Raw genomic sequence first — 27703 nt, 5'->3', positions numbered from 1 at the left:
AATCTAGGGCCAACCTGAGGGCCTTCAAGCCCACAGGGCTACTGGAGCCAGGTGGATTTTAAGTGGAGCACTCCACAAGGCCCTTGGCCTCACATCTGTGCAGCAAGGTCTCACCAGTTGCAGGTTTTCCTATTCAGTACTCCGTGTCACTTTGTCCTCCTTCTGGAAGGACAGAAACTCTTCCCAACCTTTGCAGGGGCTTCCCTAGAAAGTCCTATCTGTTGAACATTTATCTGAAAACAGTTGGTTACTACTTAAAACCCAGAGCATTGAAATGGGCTAAGTCCCTCTAATTACTTGGTCACGCGAAGTCACCCACCCACCATCCCACGGTGGCTGTGTGTGTGAATGTGGATGATAAGGCCAACTGGGAGAAATGGGGAGGAATCCCATTTGGAAGGCAGGCTGGACTGTCTTCCGGGGCAGAGCCACCTAGAATGACTGTGCTTTACAGGGCCAAGGGATCAGTATCTATTTCTAGTAGTTGGGACTTAACTGAATTTCAGGGCACCTGGGTGGCTCAAGTCAGTTAAGCATCTGCCTTTGGTTCAGGTCATGATCCCAAGGTCCTGGGATTGAGCCCCAGGTCTGGCTTCTTGCTGAGCAGGGAAGCGAGTCTGCTTTTTCCCTCTGCCTCTGCCCCTTGCTGGTGTGCTTTCTCTCTCTCTGTCAAATGAATAAATAAAATCGTTAAAAAAAGAGAGAGAGACTTGACTGAATTTCTTTTTTAAACTGCTCAGAAGCACAGGATGCTAAGGACAGTTTAAGATCATACACACCAAATGATCTAACAAGAAGTTGAGTCTTAAAAGAGTGGCCTGTACTGTTGTCCCTGTCATTGTAAAGAAACTCACATACTAACAAAGAATCAGCATCTAAATAGACTTTTATTTTTTTTTTTTTACTTATTTAGACAGAAAAGAAAATTCATCAGCTTTCATCAGAGTCTCCCTAAGTGTTGGAAACACATTAGACTCAGAAAGAGTGGACCTTGTAGAAAAGCATCACAAATTAAAAATATATTTCTCCATGTGGTAAAAGTGCTTTCAATCCAATTAAAGGACAGGCAAAGGTGTTCTGAAACACAATTGGAAATGTGGCCTACAATCCGTGGCATCGAATTCAAACCACAGGGCGAGGTGGGATCATCATGAACCTAGGATACAGAAATGACATGGAGTTCGGAGCATGCGGCCAGCAACACTTGGAATTCACTGAGTAGGAACAAGGAAGAAAGTCCCAAAGCCTGAGTAGAATAGATTTTGCCTTTGTGAAAAAAAAAATATGAGGGGGCTATATAAATTGGGGTGTGTGGGGGGGGATGGTGTAACTCCGGAAATCACGGTTTTGCGTCAGTGGGGGATGGTCAGAGCAGTGGGCCACCCAGGCCGAGGCCTCCCATGGACACAGGCGGATGGACGTTCACAAGGGGCGCCCCGATGTTGTGGGAAGTGAGCACACGGCGTGCGGTCCTCAGTCCTGGGGGAGCGAGCCCCCAGCCCCATGGCAGATCCCCACCACCGGCCCCTCGCAGGGCTCCCAGGGTCTGGGGGAGCTCGGACCGACACTGCCAGGCCACCACACACGGGCAGGAGAGACTCAGCAAGTGTCGGCCCCAGACCTTTCGTGGTCCGCTCCAGTAACGCTACAGGTTTTTCAAAACCGTAATTCTGCCAATGGTGATGCCTGTGATGAAGCCAAAGGCCCACAGGCCCCCCCTCGATCCTTGATGGGGTGGAACCGTTTGTCCTGGAAGCGAGCTGCCTCTCGGGTCCTGGCAGTCACAGGCACACCGAACGGTGCTCATGCAAAAAGTCACGGATGGGGGTGGAGGGGATTGGGGGGGATGGAAAAGAAGGGGCACATTTTCCTTTTACAGAAGATCTTAAGCAACAGTAAGAAAATAACCTGAAGATATATTTAAAAATAAAAAATAGCATCACACATCACTGCGGTTCTGTTGGCATCTTCCCTTGCCCCCACCCCGGCCACCAGCCAGAGAGATGAAACGAGTAGGGACGCCCCGGTTACTAAGCAGAATGGCAACCGCTCTCCCGTTTCATCCCTGCATTCTACTGGCACCCAGTTTGTGTTTCTTGTTCCCAGGAGACCCGCTCTAAGCTGCTCACGAGAGGCAAGTGCCGGAGCGCGCTCTGGTCTCCTGTACACATCCTGGACCACCGTAGCGCTACCTGCTTGCTTCTGGTCACCTCTAGACATGGTACGAGATCGAACCAGGTTACAAATGTCTTTGTGTCTTTACAGAGCAGACATTTCTAGCAGAACATGGCCTGGCTCATCCTCTCCCCGGCGCCTCTGGTGGCGACGGCCTTCCCAGGTCCCCTGCGCCGAGGTGAGCTCCATGGGTGTCATGAGGATGCAGCACTCTGGCCTGCATGTGGAGTCTGGGTGCAGCACCCGTCCTGGCACTGGGTGGGGTGGCTGCTTCTGGACAGAGGACGTGCTCTTCTTTGAAGGGGAACCGGGACAGCAGCCATCCTCTGACCAGGCCCACCCTGGTCCCTGTGGAGGCCTTGGGCACCCCTCGGGCTGGGCCCACCCCCGGGGCGCCCCAGGGCTCTGGCTGGGCAGGTCCGAACGGCAGGCTCTCTCCCTCCTCCGGCCTCCCGGACCTGGGCCTCACCTAAGCCTGGCCGCCTCGGCGTCAGTGGGCTGGGGAGGCTTCCTCCAGACCCAGCAGCTCCCTCACCAGTCTCTCGCCAAACTGCGCCCGGCTGTACCTCTTCACGTGGTAGGCATCTGACATTTTGTACAGGATGTACGCGTTGTTGATTGCGATGCTGATGGCGAACCAGAACACCTGCTGCCAGGTCTTGTTTGGTTTGTGAGAAATGAAATACCTAGGAGGGCAGAGGAATAAGAAAGGCTGATGCAGGTGGTTCATGGGAGCCCGGGTCAGGGGAGACAGTCCCCAAGGCCACCTCATGGTCGGTGCTGCTGCAGAGGAGCCCTGGGGGGTAGGAATTGGGCTGCGGGCCAGCTCCCGCTGAGGCTCTCTCGCGGTGAACTTTACTTAAGACTAAGATGACGAAAATGATTCCTATCAGAGGATCAGGTGGGAGGTGGGTCACTGCTGGAACCAGGGGCCGGGCCCGCCATGGCGAGGTTCAGAAGCTCCAGGGTATAGGGCCTGAAGGGCCGCCCACCCTCCTCACCAAGGGCCCTCCTCAGATGCTGCGTCCCGCACACTGAACTGCTTCCACTTCCCAAGGGCAAGTGCACCTGCAGCTGCAGGCCTCTGCAATGCGTCCGCCTCCTCCCGAGTGCCCGTCTCCTTGCCACCCCTCCTTCCCGTTAGATCCGGGACATATGTCACCTCAGGGAGGCCTCTGTCCTGAGACTGAGGATGGTACCCCTCTAGGGCCAACCCCAGATTGTGTCCTCCACCTGCATCTTCGTCTCTGCACCCACTGAGGACTGTTTGAGGATCAGTATCCTCACTGCCACCTGCACAGGGTGGACTCTAATGTGTCTACTAAATAAATGCAGATTTCTTTATAGCAACCGCATAGAGCCGCAGGTGCTGAGCACACAGCTGGCAGGCAATGAACATTTGCTCAAGGACTCCCTGTGGCATGGGGCTCCCCTGCGGACCCAGGCTGAGCACTCCAGGAAGAACCGGGTCCTTGGTTTTCTCTCTGCCATGAAGAAGCCCAGCAGATTCCCCTCCAGGTGGGCTGAATAAATGCCCACCTGTCTTTGGGGTTACTCCAACCTTGTTCTAGGTCCTAAGGCTCAACCCTAGCTGTTATTGGTCACACTCAATGTTACTAGCAGTCGCTTCTTGAGTTCCTGCCACGGTGAGTACGGGTGCGCGTGGACGTGTGCACACTGCGGAGGCCACAGCCGCTGCAGGCATCCACGGTGCAAAGGATTATGTAACCTGTGCTGGAAAACTGGGCTCCGTGTGACGCTGCCCAGGACTGACGCCGCATGCTCTGCCACAGTGGGGGGATGGAGGGGAGGCTGGTCTGGCCGGGGGACAGAGGGTGCAGGCTCAGGGCCCAGTGAGTGGAAGGAAGGGCGCCTCAGGGCAAGGCTGGCAGGGAAGGAGGCAGGGTGCCCAGCGGGGAGGGGGCTGCGTGGGCGAGCGCCCGGATTTTGTCTCCCAGGGGGGCTTGCTCTGTCCCTTCTGTGACTGGGGGACGACCACCACCCCACCCAGCAGCCTGTAGCAGCCTGTAGCAGCCTGTAGCAGCCTGACCGCAGGCGCCCTCCTGTGGCTGCGAACTGCCTGTTCACTTACTTGCTGTACTTGTCATCGTATTTGCAGATGTAGCTGAGGTGAGCAGCGAACGCCTCCACGGCCAAGGGGCAGGGGATCTCCCCACTCTTCCTCTTGATGATCACTCCTGCGGAGAAGACAGAAGATCACACCCTGTTCCGAACGAAGGTGCCTATCTCCACCCTGCTTGGCCGTCCCGCCATAAAACGGGGAGCTGGGGGTGGGGAGGGGAGACGCAGAAGGTAGACACCGGTCCCTAAAAGCTTCAGAGGACTTGAGGAGAACATATAGATGAGTGCCCAGGGCACAGGGGCACTGCGGGCACGCGGGGCGATGACGGGCCCAAAGGTGGCTTTAAGTGGCACTGGGGAGGGTGTTGGACTGGTCAGGCCTTCGGAGAGCAAAGGGGAGACACGGGACTCATTCTCCCCTTCTCCTCCCTCCCCACAGGAAGGCTGCCGCTCAGGGAGTGCAGGGAGTCCTTTCAGCCTCCTTTGCCTGCCTCCATCACAGCACAAGGGTGGAGTTACAGATGCACAAGAGCGAGGAGACACTTTCATGCTTCCCAGGACTTCTGGGGGGCTCTGAGGACCAAGGGATGGAAGGTGCCTTTTGCACTGGGCCACCCCTGAAGCTCTGCCCCCTGCCACCCCATGCTTTTCCTCTACTAAATGCAAACGGGAATGCGTCCAGGGCACTGCCTACTGACGGGTGTGAGGAACACAAAGTGATGAACCAGCCCTCCTCACCCTGCTGCCCAAACCACTGCGGGACAACCTGTTTTCCAAGACCTGCCTCAGAGACCAAGAGCTGCCTTCCAGAGACGACACAGAAGACTTGGAAGAATGTGTTCTTCCAAGAAGCCTTGTGTGCTCAGGTGTAGTTGGGATTTACTACCATCTCTCACCAGCCTCCCCTTCAGCATGATGTGATTACGAGAGCACCACCATTTTTTGATTTGTTTTGTTTTGTTTTAGAAGCATCAATCTAAAGAATTGTGAAGTTGGCACTACTTGAATGGATACAGCTGAAGCACCGTGGCATGTCCCCTGCAAGCACAAGGGGCTCACCTACAGTATCTCCCACACTTTCACCGAGGGACCTGCAAGAGACAGGAGTGCAGGGATCCATCTGCACAGACTAAGCCCTGAACTGGGATCTTTCTCTTTCTTTTGGTCCCTGTCCCCAGTCATCCCCCCAGATATTGGGTTTTCACACAAAGAAATACCTGGAGAACTTGAGATTGGCAGGGTGATTGAGAGGCCCCAGGTGATGCATTTCCTAAAGCTCTTTGAGAGTCAGAGGACCTTGATGCCCAGGCTGGGGGCTTCCTACTGTCCAGAGGGTTCTGGGACTCTGCTTGTTTGTGAATCCCCTCTCCATGAAAGATGCTCTACTGTCTGGGGATCCAGCCATACAGGCAGGGTGGGCCCATCCTACAGTCTCCAAGGAGGGCTGTTCCTCTCCAACAGAACCCCTGAGCATGCATGTTTCCAGTCCCTTATCTCAGCCACCCCTATCCCAGTCTAAGACCAATCAGGGAAACATCCTAGTCTCAAATGAGCCCAGGCCTGAGCAGGTTTCCTAGCTCTGCTTAAATTTATCCAAAATTACAGCTTTCTCAGAGTCTAAAGAGGCTCAGGCCCTATTAGGGCTCCATGGAAGCCATGGTGGATATGGGCACATCAGATCATCCCTATACAGAAATAGAGTTCCCAGATGCAGAGTGTGACTCGCTCTGAGTCACCCAGTCTCCAGTGAGTCGGGCTCACGTGTCAAGGACCTCAGAGTCAACCACGTCCCTGGAGCTCCCAATAGCCTGCAGCTCTGGCCTCCTGGTCCCAGCACTGCCAAGGCCACAGTTCCTCAACTGCCGTGTCCCGTCTCCCCAACTGTGGGGGTCCTACCCTAGCCCTTCACTTCCTTCCCATCATTCTTATAGTTTTTAACTTACAATGAGGCTTTCTGCTGGACATCTCAGCAGAGTGGCTTCCAAACCTGGGTGTGCACTCACCTGCTTGAGCATTACCCCGATTTTATAAACCAGATCACCCTCCTCCCTGGTGATATTTTGGATTTTGAGATACTATTCCAGCTAGAAAGAGTAAGGTTGCTGCCCTAGAATATCCTTTTCTGAGGACCAAAAAGCTCGGGCACTGGACGTGTTGACAAGAGGTTGTCTGAGCTTTACTGGCTTTGCTGACTTCACCAGGACATGGCCCACAGGCGCCCTGGAAGGACCCTGCACAGTTACAGCCATGCAAATCTCCGTGCATAGATGTACTCTATGTACATACCTCTGTGGCGCCATGAAAACTATGTGACCCGGTAGGAGAAACACGTGCACTCACGCAGCAGTGGCAGTTCTGCCGACTGCCTCCCCAGGCTACGTGCGGCATGGCTGACATTCTTTCTGCCATCCTGTGAGTCTGAATGAATGAGCCAAGACCTGACCCAGTCCTACACGCACATTCTGATGCCCATCAGTCTCATGGAGTATGCACCCCAATTGGGCAAAGACTCTGGTAGGGAGATGACAGATCCAAGATGGATTTCTGAAGAAAAGCAGAAGGGCATCTGTTCTGCACACAGAGGTCCCTGGCTATGTGATAGCAGGTAACTTTTAAGAAGAATGTGCACATGCTCACTCTCTGAAAGAAGGGGCATCTTTCCTTAGAATCCAGAAGAAATAATAAGCCCATTCCTAAAATGTTCCTCACCAGTTATATATTTTCTAAAATTGGAAATTCTGTTCAACTTTCAGAAGTGTGTGTGTGTGTGTGTGTGTGTGTGTGTATTCACAGCAGGAGAGAGTATCAAGCTCAAAGGCATTCTTTATAATATTTGAGACTTCATCCTCTGGGTGATATTTAAAATACAAGAAAAAGAAAGAACTTTTCTATAAAGGGTTCAGGCACAGAGACAGGGCTGCCTGGTCAAGCAACTCTTGCCACTTAAAAAAGGTAAAAATCCAACTGATGGCTGGGGGTTACTGTAAAGAGCACAAAAATCACACTGTAAGACAACCAGGTGATCTAACACTCATCCAGCCCCTTGGACAGAGCAGGGACTTTCAAAGCTCTTGTAAGAACAAAGAATATGATTGGCAGATCTTCCCATGCAGAATGAAAAACAACTTGTGAAATAAATAAAAGCACAAAAGGAAAACAAATACAGAAAAATACTTGCTATAGGCATAAAATTTGCTTTCAATAAGACAAGTGCCTCAAAGGACAAGGTGGACAAGAAGATATCATGGAAAGTTGGCCAACAGATACACAAGGAGACACTCAACCTCATCAATAGTCATGCAATTCAGATTTAAAATTTTGTAGCATTTTCACCCACCAGATTGACAAATTTAGAAAAAGAAAAAAAAAACAACATCTGTGTTGATAAACACAGGAGGAGTAACAGTCCCCTCCTAGCCTGTCATAGTGGTAAGGACGGTCTTTTGGCAACATGTCATTGAAAGTGTTCAGACCCTCCAGGCCAGCCGTTCCACTCTCAGATTTATTTTCAGGAAGTGATCAAAGATGTACCCAAAAGTATGGAAATATTCACTACATCTTTATTCATATTATGAAAAAATGGATCATTAATGGGGGGGTGGAGGCAGAAAAATTATGACATTTAAAGAAAAATGAAATACTAATAAGGGGTTTTTAAAAATCATGGTTTTGAAATACATTGAAAAGCAAATATCTTCCCCTTCATTAAAAAAAAAATACTCTGAGATGTGGACTAGTAAAAGGATTTCCCATAGGGATGAGAGGTGGGCCACCCAGCCTGGGCTATCCACACTGCCCCCCTGCCTCCGGGTGCTCCTGCTCCAGAGCAGGTCTGGCTCGTGGGTGCCCATACCATCCACCCTGGGGGTACTTTCCAGAGGTGCTGCCAGAGGGGCCAGGGCATACTCCCTGGGGTTTTTAAGGGAGTCTAAGATTTGAGACTTTGTGATTTTTAAAAAAATATTTTATTTATTTGAGAGAGAGGGAGAGAACGAGCATAAGCAGGGGCATAGGGGGGCAGAGGTAGAAGTAGACTGACTGCTAAGCAGGGAACCCAACATGGGGCTCGATTCCAGGACCCTGAAATAGTGACCTGAGCCGAAGGCAGATGCTAACAGACTGAGCCACCCAGGCGCCCCAGGACTTTGTGGTTTCTAATAGAGTACTTTAGAAATGGAAACTATAACTGAAGGAAACACAAATACCAAATTTTGGCCTATTTAAAAATCAACCCTACCCATTTTCTCTTCTTTCTCATCAATAGCCTCCTTGCTGGTTCCCTTGGTGATGGATTTAAGGCTCCCAACCCTAGAGATTGGGGTTTTAAGGTTTTGCCATCTTAAACTGGATTGCATAATTTACAATTTGTCATGCACAATTTAGTGGGAGGCAGCTCCTACCCGAACAGCTCTTCCCGAACATTCTCCTGTGAATGCTTGCCCAGTCACAAGAGTCTAGAAGTCCATTTCAGACTCTTGCCTTCAGCTTGCAAGGTCAATTCCAAACATTTCCTCTAAGTGCCCTTCACACAGCCCTTCCTTGAGAAACTGGCAGCTTTCTGTAACTCTGTAAACCTAGGTCCCATAGGCTTGCATCCCTGGATTGTCATCTCTACTGACATGTAACATAACTTCAGTGTGTGTGCAGGGGGTCAGGGATGGGAATAAATGAATGGCAGACATTAATTAAGCACACATTCCCCCCCATACATACACATCACAGATACACACCACACACCCCAGACACACACACACCACATATATATACACACACATTATGCACGTACATACCACACACACGGACACACGCAGGCACATACACACACACAGCCCATGCCCCACATACACGCCCCCCACACCACTCCCACACAACTGAGCCCCTTGCAATGTTCCTTCAGAAGTAAAGAGGAAAGATGTCCTAATATAAAGGAATACCAGGGATCTTCAAATACACTATGTAACCGTAAATATTTTTGTAAAGTGCCCCATGGTCATTTCCAGCTCCCTTTTCAGCAGTTTAAAAGTGTTTCAGCTGTAGCTGCTTTAACTATAGACTGCTTGCTAAGTAAATCCCTTTCTTAGGAATGGATTTTAAACCCCAAGCAAAATTAAAGAATCACCTGAACATCCAAAAAAACAACAACAACAACAACAACAAAAAAACAAAAACCAATGGTTAACCTCTGAGTAAGACACTGAACTGATAAAACAGTTGATATTTTCCTGTCTTGTCAGAACAGATTCTTCAGGGAATCCTGGGTGATCAAGTGATCGAGTACACGCCACTCTCGGTGGCCATGCACAAGCCGGGGCACCTGCCAATCCTGTCGTCGCGGCTTCTCTCCTGCGGACAGGCCACCAGCAGCAGCAGCTGGCAGCCCGCGGGCCCAGACAGCTGTCGCCCCCCAGTCAGACACAGCGTGGTCAGAGCCCAGCCCAGGAGCGGCCGAGGATTGGGAGCTGCCCGAGAGGAGAGCCGCACAAAACCCCACGGCCCCACCGGCACCCCGCGGGGCCCCACCTTGCTGCACGGGCGAGTAGGCATTGGTCAGGAAGCGGAAGTGCCCTTTGTTGTACCAGCAGATCAGAGACATGTTCCCCTTCATCTTGATGCGGTGCTGGCCCCGCGCCGGGGCGGTGGCCGGGTTGCTCAGCATGGACGGGGGCAGGCCGGTGCAGTCACTCTTCCTGGAGCTGAGCAGGCCGCAGCAGTAAATCTCTGCGGGGAGAGGGACACAAAGCTGTGGCCACACCGGCGGGGAGGCCCGTGCAGATAGGGTGCTGATGCTTGGGGGGTGGGTCCTCTAGAAGTCCCTGTAGAAGAGACTGTGACAGTTTGGGGACCTGGATCCCAGACGCGCCGTCTCTCCCTCCCAGTACTTCCATATGTATCTTTACAATTACACGTGAGACCATCACGTGAGCCATCAGCAGTACCAACAGGGGTCTCGTCCCTAGAGTACCCACTATGTGCCAGGCACAGTGCTCAGCATGGGTACCCATCCTTCTATCTGCTTCTAGAAACTTCTGCATTCAGGTCATTCTACCCACATTATAGGAGAGGAAGTGCAGCTCCAATAGGCCCCCAAGCTCACGGCTGGAAGGGCAAAGGCAGGGATTAAGCAAGGTCTGTCTGTTATCCAAGTCTGACCACACCATGACCCCTTAACACTCTTGCCAAGATTCAACCAGCCGCGGGTCCAGCCCTCTGCTTGCACCCAGAAGCACCCAGAGGCCGTGTGCAAGACGGAGCCCGCGTCCCGTTGGAGGTAAGTTAAATGCAGAGGCAATAATCACTAAGCAATATGCATCCAGCCAGTGTCCTGCCTTTGAACATAAAGCCTCCCGAGGGAGGAGCAACAGTGTGGCCTTTGATGCACAGGAAGGTTCCGGGGCAGAGCAGGAGGGATGGTGAGCACAGTGTGGACAAGGTGGGCTCAGCAAATTCCACCCTGGGCTCAAGGCCTTTCCTGGTCCTCCCCAGCATGGGCCTGCCCCACTGAGTGGGCCACGGGGAGTCTGTTCCTCCCTGTAGCCAGGTCTGGTTTGGATGCCTGGAGGCGACGCGGAGCGGCACTTCTGCCTGAAGTGGCTGGGGACGGTCTCATCCCCAGGGTCTTGGGTCAAAGACTAAAGCTCACTGGAGACAGACACTGATTCATCATGTAACCTGTGCACATGCTTCCCTCATCCCTGCATCTCCACCCCACCCTGGACAGACACCCTGAGGAGCTGCCTCCCTCAGGAGGTTCCCCTTGCTGCTCAAATGGTGCAGAGCAGGACCCCCTGGGTGGCACAGTCCAGTCTTGCTGCTCAAAATAAGAGCACTCCTGGCCACTCACACCTCTGCAGGAACTCCTCCAGCCACTCCAGTCTTATTATTTAAAAATAAGAAACTATTTTTAAAACAGTGGAGAGGATTAGGCGAACAAGGTGAAGTATGTTTTAAGTCATCCCCCCAGGGCTCAGCCATCAATACACATGACCAGCCAAAGTGCAGGTACATTTTCATAAGGGAGAAAAAGAAAATTCAAATAGCATCCAAACTTCATGAATCTGCCCCTTCATGAAAACAGCACTTCTTATATAAATGTCTTTTCTGGATGTCTTACAAAGTAGTCTCTGTACACCCACGGAGGGACAGCCAGACTCTCCGCTACGATGCCCTTCCTCAATCCTGGCTGCCCATGGGAATCCCCTGGGGGGCACCAGCCCACACCAGCGCAGCCAGAGTCCCTAGGGGCTGGTGCAAACAGCATAGGGACAATTGAGAACCATGGCTCTGCACCCACACCGGGACTTGAATGAGCAGGCGAGTGGGGAAGGGAGCCCTGGCTCTCACCACACCCCCTAACGTGGGAACCCATCACTCTCCCAAAGTGGCTCGTTAACACACATCAGCGCCAATTTTTTTCCAACTTGACTTCTACAGCCCCTCTTCATATAGTGTTATCTCTCCACCCTGAGTTCTCCCCACAATTAAACACCAAGCCCAATGGGGCACTGGACCTTGCAGATGAGTAAGAGCACAGAGTCCAGGGGCTGCTTCCTCATCACTGTGGCTGAGGTCAAGGTCAGAAGCCCTTGGCTCCCCATTACTTGAGAGGATTCTGTTTTAAGGCTAGATGTCTGATCCGTTGCTAAGCAATAGGTCTGCAATTCCAGTGGCTGACATAGCAGAGCAGAAGCTTTTTATGTTTCTCCCGAGTGGACAAGATATAAATCCCCAAAATGTAGGACAAAGCAAAGGATATGCAGCTTGCTCTCGGGCTCCCTGACTCAGTCCACATCTTCTAGAGCCCCCATTTCTGTCTTAGCCATGAAGGCTTCCCAATCTTTCAACTGATGGAATAAAGCACCTCAGCACCAAGGGATACTAAGAATTTTCTGAGGCCCGCTGCACTGCAGCCTGTATTCATCTACGTAATTCTCCGTGACATCCATGTCAACTGGAGAGGTCACATTATAGGTCTGAAGACTTCAGGGCCTTAGCAGGAGGAGTGTCTAGGTGCTACAGAGCAAATGTCTGTGTTCCCTTCAAATTCATCTGCTGAAAGCCTAATGCCCAAGACCATGGGATGAGGAGGTGGGGCCTCTGGGAGGGGCCTGGGTCATAAGGGTGGAGCCCTCATGAATGGGAGCAGAGTCCTTATGGACAGGGACCCCAGAGAGCTCCCTGTAGCTTCTGGCATTTCAGGTCTGCAACCTGGAAGAGGCCCTCACCTGACCTACCTGGCACCCTGATCTTGACTCCCAGCCTCCAGAGCTCTGAAGAATAAATGTCTGCTGCTGATTATAAGCCGCCCAGGCTATGGTATTTTGTTAGAACAGCCCAAATGGACTTAGCCACTAGAAGGCCCCTTCAATGGCCATGGTCTCTCAACCATGCCCCGGGTAGAGCTTTGCGCCAACATGCCATGCATGCCCCCCAGAGCTCAAGCCGGTGGCAGGTGTCCCTTCTGATCTCCAGTGCCCAGCAGGGTCCAGGCGTGTGGCAGGATGAAACCATCATGTTCCCCCCTGGCCAAGCAGCCTATGGTGTGTGTTGGTTGCGACACACCTGCACCCCCAGGCTCCCCTGCCACCAACTTCCCCAGAGGGCAGGGGCCACACTCAGGACCGGCTCACCACACAACAAACCTTGCTTTTCCAGCTCCTCAAACAAGGTCAGGCTGGTAATGCTGGGCCCCGTGAAGATGATGTAGTTCTTGCCAGCTGCGTTCCGGCACAGGCTTCGGGCCACCATGCTGTGGAGCTGAGGCTTATTCTTCAGTGCATCTAGCCCATCAGGACCCCCGCCTTCCTTCAGGTGGACATAAATCTTGAACAGAAATACAAAGGAATCACATGAGCTCATAGAATGTCAGGCTGGGGCCCAAGGTTTCAGAAAGCACAGGCTGCCCTCGCTGGGCCAATACTGGGTGCAAAAGCCACCTCTCCCATGGGCTGCTGGTTCTGCAGCCCTCCCACCCCATTGCCTCCTCAGCCTGTAGAGACCATGGGGAACTCCCAGGGCCACCATGGAGCCCAGGCAGCTGGTGGCTTGGCAGAACTTTTCGGTTTAGAAATGTCAAGGTAGAGAAGAAAAGGGTCAAACTATTACAAGTAGCGAATCTGGCAGCTAAGGTCAACGCAAACACATCCCCCAGTCTGGAGCTTTAATTTACATTAAATAAAAGTTTAAGGCCACCTCACCTGTAAGCTTGTCCATGTACTTTCCATTTGAATACAGTTGTTGGTTTTGGGGGGGATGGGAGTGGGAGGAGCAGAGGGAGAGAATCTTAACCAAGCTATAAACTCAGCACAGAGCCTGACATGGGGCTCGATCCCATGACTCCGAGATCATGACCTGAACTGAAACCAAGAGTTGGGCATTTAACCGACTGAGCCACCCAGACACCCCTGAACACAGCTTTCTAACACACAAAGTGCATCTGTATTTACTGTTGCCCTTTATTATTCAGAGTAGCCACCATACAGGCAGAAGAGAAGTCAGGAGCAGGGATTCAAAACTCCCCTGAGTTGCTAGGACCAGCAAAGAGGTTGTACTGGGATTAGCAAGCAAGTTTTACACTCTTTGTCCCATGAACATCTTCCAGGAACATCACCAAAAGGGAGATCACCAGAAATGGGAATGGATTTGAGAAGAGTCCGGTCCACCCAACGACTGACCAAGTCGTGAAGAATTTGTCATATGGGTACTAACTACTGTTCTCCTTAAGGGATTGCAGTTCTTCTTGTGGAATGTTTTAGGTACCTTTACGGCAGCATGTCGCAAGCTAATAGTGCTCGCCTGTGCCTGTCAGATGCCCCAGGGACAACAGACACTGGGTCAGCCATGAGGCTACCTCTGACTGTCCTTTGAGACACAGAACTGCAGGCCTGTCCATGCAGACAGCCAATGATGCTCTGCTGTGAAAAACCAACATGGCCCCGGAGAGGACCCAGGCCTGTCCACAATATCCGTCCTTGGTCAGATTACTTCAGTCACATGTTAAATACCGTGTCTGATGTTCCTGAGACAGATGAAGAATCGGTGAATGGGTCTAATTCCAAAAGCAGCTCATCTTCTGAGGGCTAATCCTGTCCCAAACACTCAGGGAGGACCCTACTTTCTTGCAGCCTGGCAGGCAATGGCTTAATGATATAGAACATCTTTTACATAACGTGGCAGGACTCCATTTCGTTTTGGGATCTCTGTACCTTTCTCACCTCAATTCTCAGAAGAAATCTCTTTGCCAGGGATAGAGAAGCCAAGCTTTGCCTGTGTCACACATCACACGTGATTTTGGCTGAGCCAGGACATTTCTCAGAACCTGTCTTCTCTCCTTCAGCAAAGCCCAATTCTTGTGGCCACTACCATGGGTTTCGCACCTAAGGCTGAGATTCATACCTACCTGAAACCCCATCGTACCCATGCTGGGCACTGTGCAGCCTGATATCCACCTTAGAGGCAGTTAGTTTTGTCCCATGTGTCATTCAAAAGGAAATCCTCCATCCAAACCCCGGGTTCTCACCAGGGAATGGGGTGTGTGTTGTGGGAACCCCTCAGGCCCAAACCTTGATGACACCCCAGGTGGTTTCCAAAGTCTTCCCTGAGGTATGGGGGCAGTCACTGGCACACTCAGCCCAAAGCAGGCAAAATTTAACAGGACCACATGTAAAATCCCACAACCACGTTCAAAAAGTAACTGCGTCTGGTATAAGATGCAAGAAATGGGATTGAGCAAGAATAGTTCTAGAAAACAAACATGAAAGCCTTTGGAGATGGTCACTGGATGCCATGACCAGCCAAGTTAATAGGATCCTGGCTTGTTAATAATATGGGTGGTAGGACACATGGGTGGCTCAGTTGGTTGGGCGTCTGCCTCTGGCTCAGATCTTGATCCTGGGGTCCTGGGATCGAGCCACACATCGGGCTCCCTGCTTGGTAGGAACCCGGTTTCTCCCTCTATGTGCTTGTTCTCTGTCTCTCTGTCAAATAAATAAATAAATAAATGAAATCTTTAAAAAATAATAATAATATGGGTGGTGACCATGTTATGCTTCTTTGGCCAAACCATGATCAGTTCTTCTGGATGCTACTCTTTACAAGGCACAAGGAGAGGTGTGCTGGGTTGGTGGAGCAGTCTGCTGGGTGGCCATCACAAACAGAAAGGTACTTTCTCCCAGTTCTGGAGGCTGGAAGTCTGAGATCAAGATGCTGCCAGGGCTGGTTTCCCCTGAGGCCTCTCTCCTTGGCCTATAGATGGCTGTCCCTCTATGTGTGTCTGTGTCCTAATCTCCTCTTCTTGGAAGGACACCAGTCATGTTAGATTAGGGCTGACCCCATGACATCTTTTTAACATTAATTAATTATCTCTTTAAAGGCCCTATCCTGTAGTACTGGAGGTTAGGACTAAAACACAAGAATTTAAGGGGCACAATTTGGTCCCTAACAGAGGGAGTGGCACTAAGCCTGGGGAAGGAGCATGGAAGGAGTCCAAGAACCGCTTCTTTTGGCAAGAGAGGTGTCTTGTAAAATGATCATTAAGATCTTCCTAAGGCAGAAGCATAGTGACTACATACAAATGGCTAGGAAACACTGCGTTCAAGCATCAGAACCCCCGCTAGCCCTCAGCACTACCCACAACTGAATGGGTGGCTCAGAGAGAGGCAAGGCCAGGTTGAAGGTCTGCACAGCTAATGAGGGCTCAACAGCCACCAAAGTCCCTGTCAATGTTAGGATTCTGAGAGTTCCTCAACGCACTTTAGTGTTTAGCTGGGTCTGAGCTTCAGATGCAGGGGAAACATGTTGGCATCAGAGAGAAGAACAGAGCTGCACACACGCCAACCTCAGGTGCCCCAACAAAGCTGCACAGTAGGCAAGGCCCTCTCCTGAAAAGCGTGCAGCCCTCTTTTTATTTTTTAAAGATTTATTTATTTATTCATCAGAGACAGAGACAGAGAGAGAGAGACAGACAGACAGACAGACAGGCAGAGACACAGGCAGAGGGAGAAGCAGGCTCCATGCAGGGAGCCTGATGTGGGACTCAATCCTGGGACTCCAGGATCATGCCCCGGGCCAAAGGCAGGTGCTAAACTGCTGAGCCACCCAGGGATCCCCAGCGTGCAGCCCTCTATTTGTGATGGGATGAGACTGGCGTGAGCAGGTCTGATCCTATGTCAGAACAACACTGCCCTGCTGCAGTTCTGACAGCAAAGAGTTCAGAAAACACTGATTCTCTCCTGGATCTTATAATAGCCTAGAGAGGATCACATGTTTCTAACAGGTTCTTGCCAGGGTGGCTTCCTGGCTGGGGCACTGCGTGAGCCAAAGACTCATCTATGCATTTTCAGCACTAAAGTTAGCCCTCTGGAAGGTGGATTGCCTGGGTTCCTGGCTAACAGGCTTCAAAGCATGACGCACCTTCAAAATGTCATCTCTTTCATTCCCAGACTAGATTCAGTTGCTCTGACCAACGTGCTCTCCCTTTGCTCTCTGGAAGTGTGCACATCCGTGGGATGGGCCATGGGGTGGCACGCAGGGGCTGCATGGACCTGTCACAGTCCCCCTGGGGTGACACTCAGAATGGAACTAGAGTGCCTGACCAGGGAACAGAGAATCCCTCACACCTGCTGGAGGAACTGGCCACTTCTATTCATCGTGAGACAAGTACCGAGGCACAGAGGCAAGTAGATGAAGGCAAGAGAGAACTTCCCAGCTCAGACGACCCCTGCCAGGGCAGACATGGCCAACACAGCAGCTCCAAATCACCAGCGATTTGCAACCCTTCCCAAGAACCAAAGCTCCATCCATTGAGATCACCTCAAAAAGCACCTACCCCACTTTCAGGGCCGCCAGGTAAGGTGACACATGACACCATCAGTACAAATGTCCACATCCATAGAAACTAGGTGGGGTCAGGGCTATGTGGGACTCTCACGGGTCATCTGCTTCTGTGGACCCCTCTTAAATTGCATTCTACCAACTGCACTGTCATAAAGACAAATACATTAACAGGATATATTAAAGCACTTTCTTCAACTTGAAAAGTGTTTGGTTTTCTTCTCTTCTGATTTAAGGAAACAAAATCTTTTTCACAATTTCCCTGAAAGTGAAATTGGTCTTCAACACTGTTCCTACTTTTAAGGGAGAGGTCAGATTCAGGCAGTAAGGGAAGAAACGGGTTCTAATTTGGAAAGAGGGACAAGAAAAGGCAGTGAGGAGGTGGTAGTGGGAGGGGGTGGTGTGGAGAAGACACAAATCCAGCTGGGACTAGGCTGAGTCTAGGGTGCCTGAGAGACACGCAAGCAGAAGCCACAGAGGAAGACCTATGTCGGCAGAGGTCAGGGATGAGGACACCTGGGTAACAGTCAACTGTACACAGGTGCAGTGCAATCCCCAGAGTGGCTGAGATGGATTCCTGGGGGTCACCAGCATCTGGAGCGTGGCCAGACAAGGAACTCCCAGGGAAATATGGAAAGGAAGGGTCAGGGAGGTAGGAAGAGAATGTGAAGAGAGAGGTAAAGAGTAAAATGTGTCAAGGAGAAAAATGATCCAGAAAGTCACACAATCTGGCTGAAAAAACCCTAGATGTGGGGTACCTAGGTGGCTCAGTGGTTGAGTGTCTGCTTTTGGCTCAGGTAGTGATCCCAGGGTCCCAGGATCAAGTAGTGCATCAGGCTCCCCTCTGCCTATGTCTCTGCCTCTCTCTGTGTCTCTCATGAATAAATAAAATCTTAAAACAAATCAAACTCAGATCTGTTTTTGCTGCATGTCAGTCACCACGAGCTTAGTGGGTTAAACAAGACCCATTTATTAGCTTCCAGTTCTGTGGCTGGAAGTGCAGAAACGGCATGGGTGAGTTTCCCAAGGCTGCAAAGTGTTGGCAGGCCATGTGTCAGCTGGCGCTCGGGATCCTTTCAGACTCATTCAAGTTGTTCCCTTCTGGCTGCAGGACTGGGCAGGGACTGTCCTCAGCTCCAAGAGGCCACCTGTGTCCCTTATAGCATGGCCCCTCCACCTCCAAAGTCTGAAGTGGAAACCCTCCCTCAGGTTGAATCCCTCCTTTCTATAATCTCTTTGCTAAATAAAAAAAAAAAAAAAAAAAAAAAATTTTTAAAAAATGGGATCCCTGGGTGGCGCAGCGGTTTGGCGCCTGCCTTTGGCCCAGGGCGCGATCCTGGAGACCCGGGATCGAATCCCACGTCGGGCTCCCGGTGCATGGAGCCTGCTTCTCCCTCTGCCTGTGTCTCTGCCTCTCTCTCTCTCTCTGTGACTATCATAAATAAAAAAAAAAAAAAAAAAAAAAATTTTTATAATCTCTTTGCCATGAAGGGCCTGTTCCTTTTAAAGGCTCGCCTAATTATGTCAGACCCACCCAGGAAAATTTCCTTTCTAAGATCAATGGATTTAGGACCATAATTTTACCCACAAAATCAAAATTCCTTTGCGGCAATGCCTGGATTCGTGTTTGAGTGAGTAAGTGGGAGAAGGTGTGTGCATACCAGGGGCAGGAACCTTGTGAGCATCCTAGAGCCGTGCCTACTGCCTGCATATCACTTCAACAACAGCATTTCTATGGATCTGAAGAATTATAACACCATAGCTGATAGGTGGAGTGCTGGTGATGAGGTCAGCTTGTTACTTGGAAAACAGACTGATTTCAATGTACAATGTGTGTGGACCAACAGCAACACCATCTTCCCTCCACCCCAACCTCCCATATTGGTGAAAGTAGTAAGCTGGTATGGTCCTTTTTTAAAAAATATTTTATTTATTTATTCATGAGAGACACAGAGAGAGAGACAGAGACACAGGCAGAGGAAGAAGCAGGTTCCATGCAAGAAGCCTGATGTGGGACTCGATCTTGGGTCTCCAGGATCACACCCTGGGCTGCAGGTGGCGCTAAACTGCTGTGCCACAGGGGCTGCCCTGGTACGGTGCTTTCTATAGGGCAATTCTGTAGCATGATGGAAATCTTAAACACATGTATGCTATTGCACTGATGAATTCCACTTTTAGGGATTAAACCTAAGGTAACAATCAGAAATGCACTTAAGACCTCATATTTATATAACCATGTTATCTCAGAAGTTTTTTTATAATGGCAAAAAAATTAACAACCACCTGGGGCTCCTGGGTGGCTCAGCTGGTTAGGCATCCGACTTTTGATTTTGGCTCAGGTCATGATCTTAGGGTCATGAGACAGCCCCGTATCAGGGTCCGCACTTGGCAGACTCTGCTTTTCTCCTCTCTCTGCCCCTCCCCGTGTTGTCTCACTCTCTCTCAAATAAATCTTAAAAAAAAAAATATATATATATATATATATATAGCAGCAACCTAATTACCTCACATGAAAAGGAGGCTGATTAAAATTATTCCATCATACCTACCTACTTTTAAGTAGTGCAATTTTTTAAAAGATCATGATCTAGAAAAATTATTTAAGTATATAGTAAAAGGTTCACAATATCTTAAGTGCAATAACTGGATTATATATATATATATATATTAAGATTTTATTTATTTATTTATGAGAGACACAGAGAGACAGATATACAGGCAGAGGGAGAAGCAGGCTCCATGCATGCTAATGCATGCAGAGCCCAATGTGGGACTCAATCCCAGGACTCCAGGATCATACCCTAGGCCGAAGGCAGGTGCTAAACCGCTGAGCCATCCAGGGATCCCCAAAATAACTGGTTTATAAAATGGTGTGTGTGTGTGTGTGTGTGTGTGTGTGTTTATATATATATGTTGACTCTATTCCTCAAGTAGCTATCTATCTACATTGGAATTACAGATGTTTTGAAATGTTTGCTTTCAGATGCTAAACATAATACAATTTCATCACAAAATGACTAAATGTAATTACAAGTGAACTTCCTTATCAGGAGTTACTCCAGCACAGGTACATTTGGAACTTGCAGTATTTCTTTCCCAAGACAACCCCAATCTATGTAAGTGGCTGTTAAGAGATGCTGTGTTGGGGACATGTGTGCAGAGGATGATCACTCTCAGTAGGGGCCAGCCTCTCACTCTCCTGGAGGATATATGGTTCCCTCCAAGCCAGTGACATGCAGTCCTTACGGAGCCACCCTGGAGTTGCTGAGTCTGTGTGTGCACATGGGCCTGTCTGGGCACTGGCATTTTCCCACATTTTGTCCAGTCTCCTCCCAAGGAGAAGGCACTTGGGTCACTCCAGCACAGGAGCAGGGGATCAAAGGACTTCACATTTTTATTAGGAAATCTGGAGGAAGTATGGAATCAAAGGTCTTCACATTCTCATTAGGAAATCTGGAGGAAGACCGAGGCCACAAGTGACAGTCATCAAAGTCCAAGGGCGGTCCAAATTTGGGGCACTTGTTGCTATAAAATAATGAGTTTATTTTACTCTTTTGCTATATGCAATTTCTTAAGATATTTAAAGTACAGCTAACATATAATAATTCTATAATATTATATGTAACATACTATATATAATATATTAGTTTCAGGTGTAATAATCATCCCAACAAGTGTAGTCACCATCTGTCACCACAAAAAGTTATTGTAATATTTCTAACTATATTCCCTATGCTGTACTTTTTTCATCCCCATGATTTATTTTAGAACTGGAAGCTTATACCCTTTATTTTTTATTTTTAAAAAGATTTTATTTATTTATTCATGAGAGACAGAGAGAGAGAGAGGAAGAGAGACACAGGCAGAGGGAGAAGCAGGCTCCCTGCAGGGAGCCCGATGTGGGACTCGATTCCAGGACCCCGGGATCATGCCCTGCGCTGAAGGCAGATGCTCAACCACTGAGCCACCTAGGCGTCTCAGGTTTGTATCTTTTAATCCCCCTTACCTATTTCTCCTATCCGCCCAGCCCCCTCCCCTCTGGTGTGAGTTTATTTTTAAAGTGAATATAAAGTAGGATCTACATTTAAATAAGTAACATAAAAAATTACTTCAAAAGTCCACAACATAAAAAAAAAAAAAAAAAGTCCACAACAAGGGGCACAATTTAGGAGGAACTGTTAGCTGGGCAGTCAGAACCTGGCCAAGGAGGGCTCAGCCTGACAGGTGCTGATGGTCGCCTTGGTCTAATATCCCACTGGTCTGGGTTGGCTTTGACTGAATTACTTCAGCTGGTCAAAGATGTCAACTTGTACCCCTTAGCTAAATGAATAAATCTATAAATCTATGAAAATCATAGCCTCCAATAGAATCTTGTCCCAACTCCACCATTGCTACAACTACAGCAGACACACAAACGAATTTTGAAAGCCTGCCCTAGGGATCAGTAATCCGAGAAAGGCAGCATTGCTGGACATTCACACACACTCACAGTCTGTGCCGGGTAATCTCTGTAAGAGCCTCAGGAAGACAGTGCTGAAGGAAACACCCTTCCCTTAGCTGTGTAATTGCTGGCTGGTGTGCCTTCCAAAAAGTCCTGTCTCACCTTACACATATCTAGAGAGAGCATCCTTGCACTAAAACAGTCTCAGTCCCACAGGGCATCATCCACCCCTGGGGAATATGGAATTTGCTGCAGAAAACTTTACTATCTGAGCCACAAGCTTGTCTGACAAGTGTCTGTAGGGCAGAAAAATGTATCTTTCCATTGCCAAGCTTTACACTTTTCCTTAAAAAAGTTTTTCTTGCTCCTATGATTAATTAACTTTTAAATATGTAGATTTGGAAAATAGGAAGGACAATTAATATACAGCATTACACTTTGCCCCAGAACATTACAATTAATGTTGCATATTTTTTGCTTAAAGATTTCTTATTTATTTATTCATGAGAGACACAGAGAGAGGCAGAGACACAGGCAGAGAGGGAGAAGCAGGCTCCCTGTGTGGAGCCCGATATGGGACTTGATCCCAGGACTCTGGAATCACGACCTGAGCCAACGGCAGATCCTCAACCACTGAGCCCCCCAGGTGCCCCATGTTGCATATTTTATACTGACATGACAACAGAAAGTATCTTAGGAAATACAGATTATAATAGTAATCCCTGGGGGGACCTAGGCAACACACAACTATTATAGCCCATTTCTGCAATGCTCCCAAGACCTGGAGAGGTGGGACCTAGCTCACCTGCCCCGCCCCACCCACCTTCTGGAAAGAACATTGGTGACAGCTGCAGTAACAGACAGATGAAGAACTCTTTAAATGCACCTACAAAGCTGTCTCAAGCTGTCACTAGGGTTTTGGCACTCTTCCTGTCTTGAAGAAAATCGGGTTCAGAGATGCAGGTCTAGACCACTGGCCCTACTTCTCTTTCAGAGCAGAATGGAACAGGGAATTTCCCGGTTTCTTTTTTTCTTTTTTCTTTTTTTAAATTTCCCTGTTTCTGTTGTGCCCGTCTGAGCAGGGCACCTCTGGGGACGGGGAAGTCACTCAACATCAGGAGCTGTGATCCTCATCTCGAAGCAGGTGGACAGTGCAGGAAGCAAGTGGACGGTGGCATCCTCGCAGTGGGGACGCAATGCAGGAGTGCAGGGTCTGAGCTCCCTGAAATTAGGCAGGTGAGCCCATGGTGATGTGGGAGGCTGTCCTCTGGGGCATCTCAGGGGCAGCCACTTGTGAGAGCTGTAATGTGTAAGCAACGTTCACCCGCCACAAGAGGAACGGAGTATGCCACAAGGAGATGGTGAAGGCATCGCGCTGGGCTCAGTGCACGTGGGCTCTGCTGTTCACTAGCCAGTGAGATTTGGGGCAAGTTACTTAATTGCTCTGGGCTGTGGTTTCCTCGTTTGCAAGGATCATTATACTCTATGTACCTCACAAGGCCATTGTCTGTGACACCTGTGCATGTAAAGGTGATTTTCTTTTAATAGCAAAGCTCTATGCCCAGGCTGTAGCCTCTAGACATACATGTGGCTGTTTTAATGTAATCAAAATTAAGTAAAATGAAAAATTCAAATCGTCAGTCATACCAGTTATATTTCAACACTTGGCAGTCACATGGGCTAATAGTAATGGAAAGTTCTGGACACCACTGCTTTATGCCATCCTTGGCTTATGAACCCGATTATTTTCCAGCAAAGTCTGCAAACCACCATCTCATCGCCATGCTGACTCCTGCCACCAATCTTCTCTCACATTGCCTCTTACCTTGCCTATGGCCAGGGCAGGCTCATGTGCCATGGCTCTTCTCATCTCTAGCTAAACTTCAGCAGGACTGACCCTGGCAAGAACCTTGCTTTTTTTCATTCCAAAGTTCCAATCTTGGTGAGGCGCGGCAGAGGGATGGGTGGCAGCATTCTGCGGGCTCTTGGCATCCACTCGCATCCCAGCCGTTGTAGATTCTTAGTTCCCTGGGGAGAAGGCCAGGGTTCCATCTGGTCCAGTCGGTGCCTGACTCACTTAATACTTTACTGTCCCCTCTGAATCCCTCCGTGGTAAGGAGGGCTGGGCACTTCCACTCTACAGACTGTGGACGGAATTAGTTCTCAGCTACTTGCTCCAAGACACTCAGAGATGATGTGACAGATGTCTTGTACCCCAGCCAACTCCATCCTGTGACATAACCGCATCCAACATACCAGGATGGATGCCTGCGTCCCCACCATGTACAGACGGACGAAGGCCCCCTGTCCTGCCCAGGTTTTGACTCCATAAGCAAAATCCACTCTAGTTAATTAATCCCACTCTGATCCTCACATTTCAAGCTAATCCAGTTAGTTCTAGGTCAGGAGCAAAAGATTTCATTCACTTAGAATTTAAAAAAGATTAAAAATCAAATAAGGACAAACACCAGTGCCAATTCCTCAAGTTTTTTCCAACATAAAAAGTAGGTCTCAGATAAGGGAGACTGTGACAACTGGTGCTAAAACATCAATCAAACATCAACCATGATGGGTAAGAAATGGATACGTGGTTTTGTCTACAGTGAGGAAAATTTGCTCACACAGCCTGGTGGTTAGGAGGGTGGGCTGTGGGGTGAGAAAGGCTGCATTTCATCCCAGCTCTGTCATGTCACTTTACGGCTGGCACTCTGGCCAGGCGGCTCCCCTCTCTGTGCCTCGGGTCCTCACAGTGGAAAGGGCAGGAGCATTGCCTCCATCCTAACGTTGCAGTGAGGAGAAAACGAGTAACGCATGGGAAATGCCCAAGCATGGAGCCGGCACATAGCAGGCTCTCCACCGATGCCAATCTCCCTGTTCTGAACCCCAGACAAAGCTGTCGTGGATCCACAGGTCAGGCTGAAAAGAAGTGAGGTGCTTTTAGATCAGCTCCTCCCCCAAAAACAGAGGGTGCAGGGACCCCATTTACAGAACCCCTCACAGATGCACACCTGGGCTCTGCCTGGACACACTGAACAATGTGCAGGGGGTGGGAGCCGGGGGTCCTTTTGCCTGGGGAGTTTCCATCCTGAATTCTGGTTCCCGAAGCCCAAACACCTCCAAGTGAAGGTCAGTTCACTGAGCAGGAAACCAAGCCCTCCTTGGGGCTCTCTCGCCTGCCAACACCCCTCGCTGGGAACCGCAGGTCTCACACTATAGAGGCAGGTGGCCTAGTTCAACACATTCAAATAGGAGAGATCTGCTCTTTTTGACTAGGTTAGGAGATATTTTTTTTTAATTAGCAGACCCTCCCTTCACCCCGCAAAGAATCTCAGGGCTCTATGGTCACCATGGGTCAATATAACATCAACTAAACTGCTGGCCAATTTTTTCCCACCAGATTCTCAATCTTTCTGACATAGTAGAGGCAGAACAGTAAGTCTCTATAGAGACAGTCTCTCTCTGACCCCCACAGAAATATCACAAGGCTTCCAAAATGAGCAAAGTTAATGTCTCAGACTAAGGAATACCAACCTGTCAACAACAGGACTTTCCCCAGAAAGTGGAAGTCACATCTTCAGTATAAATCTCTCCTTTCAGTCTTCTCCAGCTCACAAGGGAGACCACAAAAGGCATAGGTGGATCCTGTCCCCTTGGCTGGCCCCCTTTCTCAGAGGCCCTCTGCAAAGGGCATGAGCTAGAGAGTATATTGGGGCTGGAGACAGTTCTTGGCAGACCTGGGACACAGGACACAGTATATGCTCTTGAGCACACCATAAGCCTCTAATCTACAAATGGCAGTGGTTCTACCAAAAGAAGGCATGAGCTGTGGTCTCACAGGGTACAGAGCATTTAGAACCCAAGAAGTGACTATATCTCAGAATTTTCAGAGCCTCACTTAATATGACTCCCTGCCTGCTTATTCCACCGCTATGAGAGCTGGGGTCAAAAAGCCCAAAGCCTCAAGATCTTCCATGAGACTGTTGGGAGACTGCTGGGAGTCCATGGCAAGGTGTGGGCACGGAGGGATAAATAGGCCTCCATTAGCCTTGAGGATTTTCTACTGCAGATATGCCACGATCCCCGATTCTTCTTAAATGGACATTTGAAAGGTGAGTCACAGAAATACTTTCCACGTAGATGTCCAAGTCAGAGAGAACACCCCGAGCTGCGTGGTTATTTCTTCCTCCCTTCCTGAGAGGGCCCCAGGGAGCGGGACGCGGGCTACACACACACCGCAGGAGAAGGAGCCCGCCAGCCCTTTGGCCACTGCTTCTGCTCCACGGCCTCTCAGCCATGAGTCTTGGATAAATGACTTACTCTCTGGGAGCTTCGGTTTTTCCCTTGTGTACAGCTTAAAGGATTATACCAGGCTCAGTGGGTGCGCCCAGGGGAGTGGGGAGGGAGACACTGGCTCCCGTTCCAATGCCTGCTGCCACAGACGCTTTCTGCAGGGGTGCATCACATGCCCTATTCTGTACGCCTTGGGGGGGCTTTCTTAGCCCCAGGTGCCCTCCTGTGGCCTCATAACACTGTACATGCATTTCTAATGCTGCACCTGTCATACTGTATTTATGAATGGTTTTTAATATATCTGTCTCTCCTATAAGAACATTTACCTCTAAGCCAGGTGGAGTGCAGGAAAACCTCTGCATAGAACCAACAGGAAGTGTGTGTGTGTACACACACACACACACACACACACACACATAAAATCACTTCTATCTGTTTGGAAGGATAGACATTTATTTTAAGAAATTGGCTCACATGATTATGGAGGCTCAGTAAGTCTAACAGGACAGGCTGGTGGGCTAGAGGCCCAGGAAAGAGTTACAGGTCAAATCCAAAGGCATTTTTCTGGCAGATTTCTGTCTTCTTCCAGGTTCATCAGTTTTTTCCTATTAAGGTCTTCAACTGATTAGATGAGGCCCATCCCTCACCTGCTTTACTCAAAGTCTATGGGTTTGTTAATCTCATCCCCCCAAAAAAACACCTTCATAGAAACATCAAGAATTGCATTTGATCGGGATCCCTGGGTGGCTCAGCGGTTTAGCGCCTGCCTTTGGCCCAGGGCGCAATCCTGAAGTCCCGGGATCGAGACCCACGTCAGGCTCCCGGCATGGAGCCTGCTTCTCCCTCCTCCTGTGTCTCTGCCTCTCTGCCTCTCTCTATCATAAATAAATAAATAAATCTTAAAAAAAAAAAAAAAGAATTGCATTTGACCAAATATCTGGGTCCTGTGGTCCAGCCAAACCAATACACAAAATTAATTATAGCTATCTCTGAGCCTTGCTGATGTCGGGGGATGAAACCAGAAAGGCCAAGTCAGGAAGGGAGTCAAATGGAGGAAGCACTCTCTGGCACCTCACATTCTGCAGAGCTGCCTGATGACAGAGTGCCCGAGGACAACACAAGTGACTGACACTGCTGTCCCTGCATGGAGTACGAACAGATGGCCATGGGACTGAGGACTGCAAAGCACACCAACATCCTGGTCACTCAACTGTCTGTAACTGGGATTCCAAAGGCCCATGGCTGGAGACTGGGGTAAGCCTGACAGTGATGGGGGGGTGGGGGGAGTGGCACCTGGGTGGTGCAGTTGGTTGAGCACTGGCTCTTGGTTTCAGTTCAGGTCATGATCTCAGAGTCTTGAGATCAAGCGTCACCCCGGGCTTCTAACTTGGCGAGGAGTCTGCTGAAGTTTCTCTCTCCCTCTCCCTTTACCTGTGCTTGCTTGCACACTCTCTAAAATAAATAAATCAATCTAAAAGAAAAGAAAACACAAGACAAAAAACCTGACCAAGGAAAGCATGACAACCTTGGAGACAGTGCCAAAGCTCAACCAAACCAAGGTGCCAGGGATCTCACCTCCAAGCTCCAGCAGTATCCGCAGTGTGTGTGCAAAGTGCCTTTGCTCATGGGGAAGTCACTATTTCTACATGATAGCGTATTATCCCCCAGCTAAGACATATGCTCCCAGATGCATGACACAGTGAAAAAATTCTAGAAATGGACGGTGGTATTGGCTGCACAACACTGTGAACAAACTTCATGCCACTGAATATTGAAAAATAGCTCAAACGGTAAATTTTACAAGCTATGCATATTTTGCCACAATAAAAAAAGATACGCTCCTTATTCCATTACCCACCATTCCTCTTATTACAGTTGACCAGACTG

At 49.5% G+C, this 27703-nt stretch overlaps 1 protein-coding gene across 1 annotated transcript in view; it reads right to left on the bottom strand.

Moving 5' to 3' along the window:
• Nucleotides 1-868: 868 nt before the first annotated feature.
• Nucleotides 869-27703, bottom strand: part of PGBD5 (piggyBac transposable element derived 5) — a 102104-nt gene continuing 75269 nt past the window's right edge. Inside the window, exons 4-7 of the mRNA XM_072756006.1 lie at nt 12897-13077; nt 9778-9975; nt 4268-4373; nt 869-2861 (exon numbers count right to left, since the gene is read on the bottom strand). Of these exons, the coding sequence (XP_072612107.1) occupies nt 2666-2861; nt 4268-4373; nt 9778-9975; nt 12897-13077 (681 nt within the window). The 3' untranslated portion in view covers nt 869-2665. The remainder of the gene's footprint in view (nt 2862-4267; nt 4374-9777; nt 9976-12896; nt 13078-27703) is intronic.

Source organism: Vulpes vulpes, chromosome 4 (genome assembly GCF_048418805.1).
Source record: "Vulpes vulpes isolate BD-2025 chromosome 4, VulVul3, whole genome shotgun sequence".
Lineage (NCBI taxonomy): Eukaryota > Metazoa > Chordata > Mammalia > Carnivora > Canidae > Vulpes > Vulpes vulpes.
Note: the sequence above shows the minus strand (reverse complement) of the source record. Positions and strands in the feature narration are given on the sequence as shown.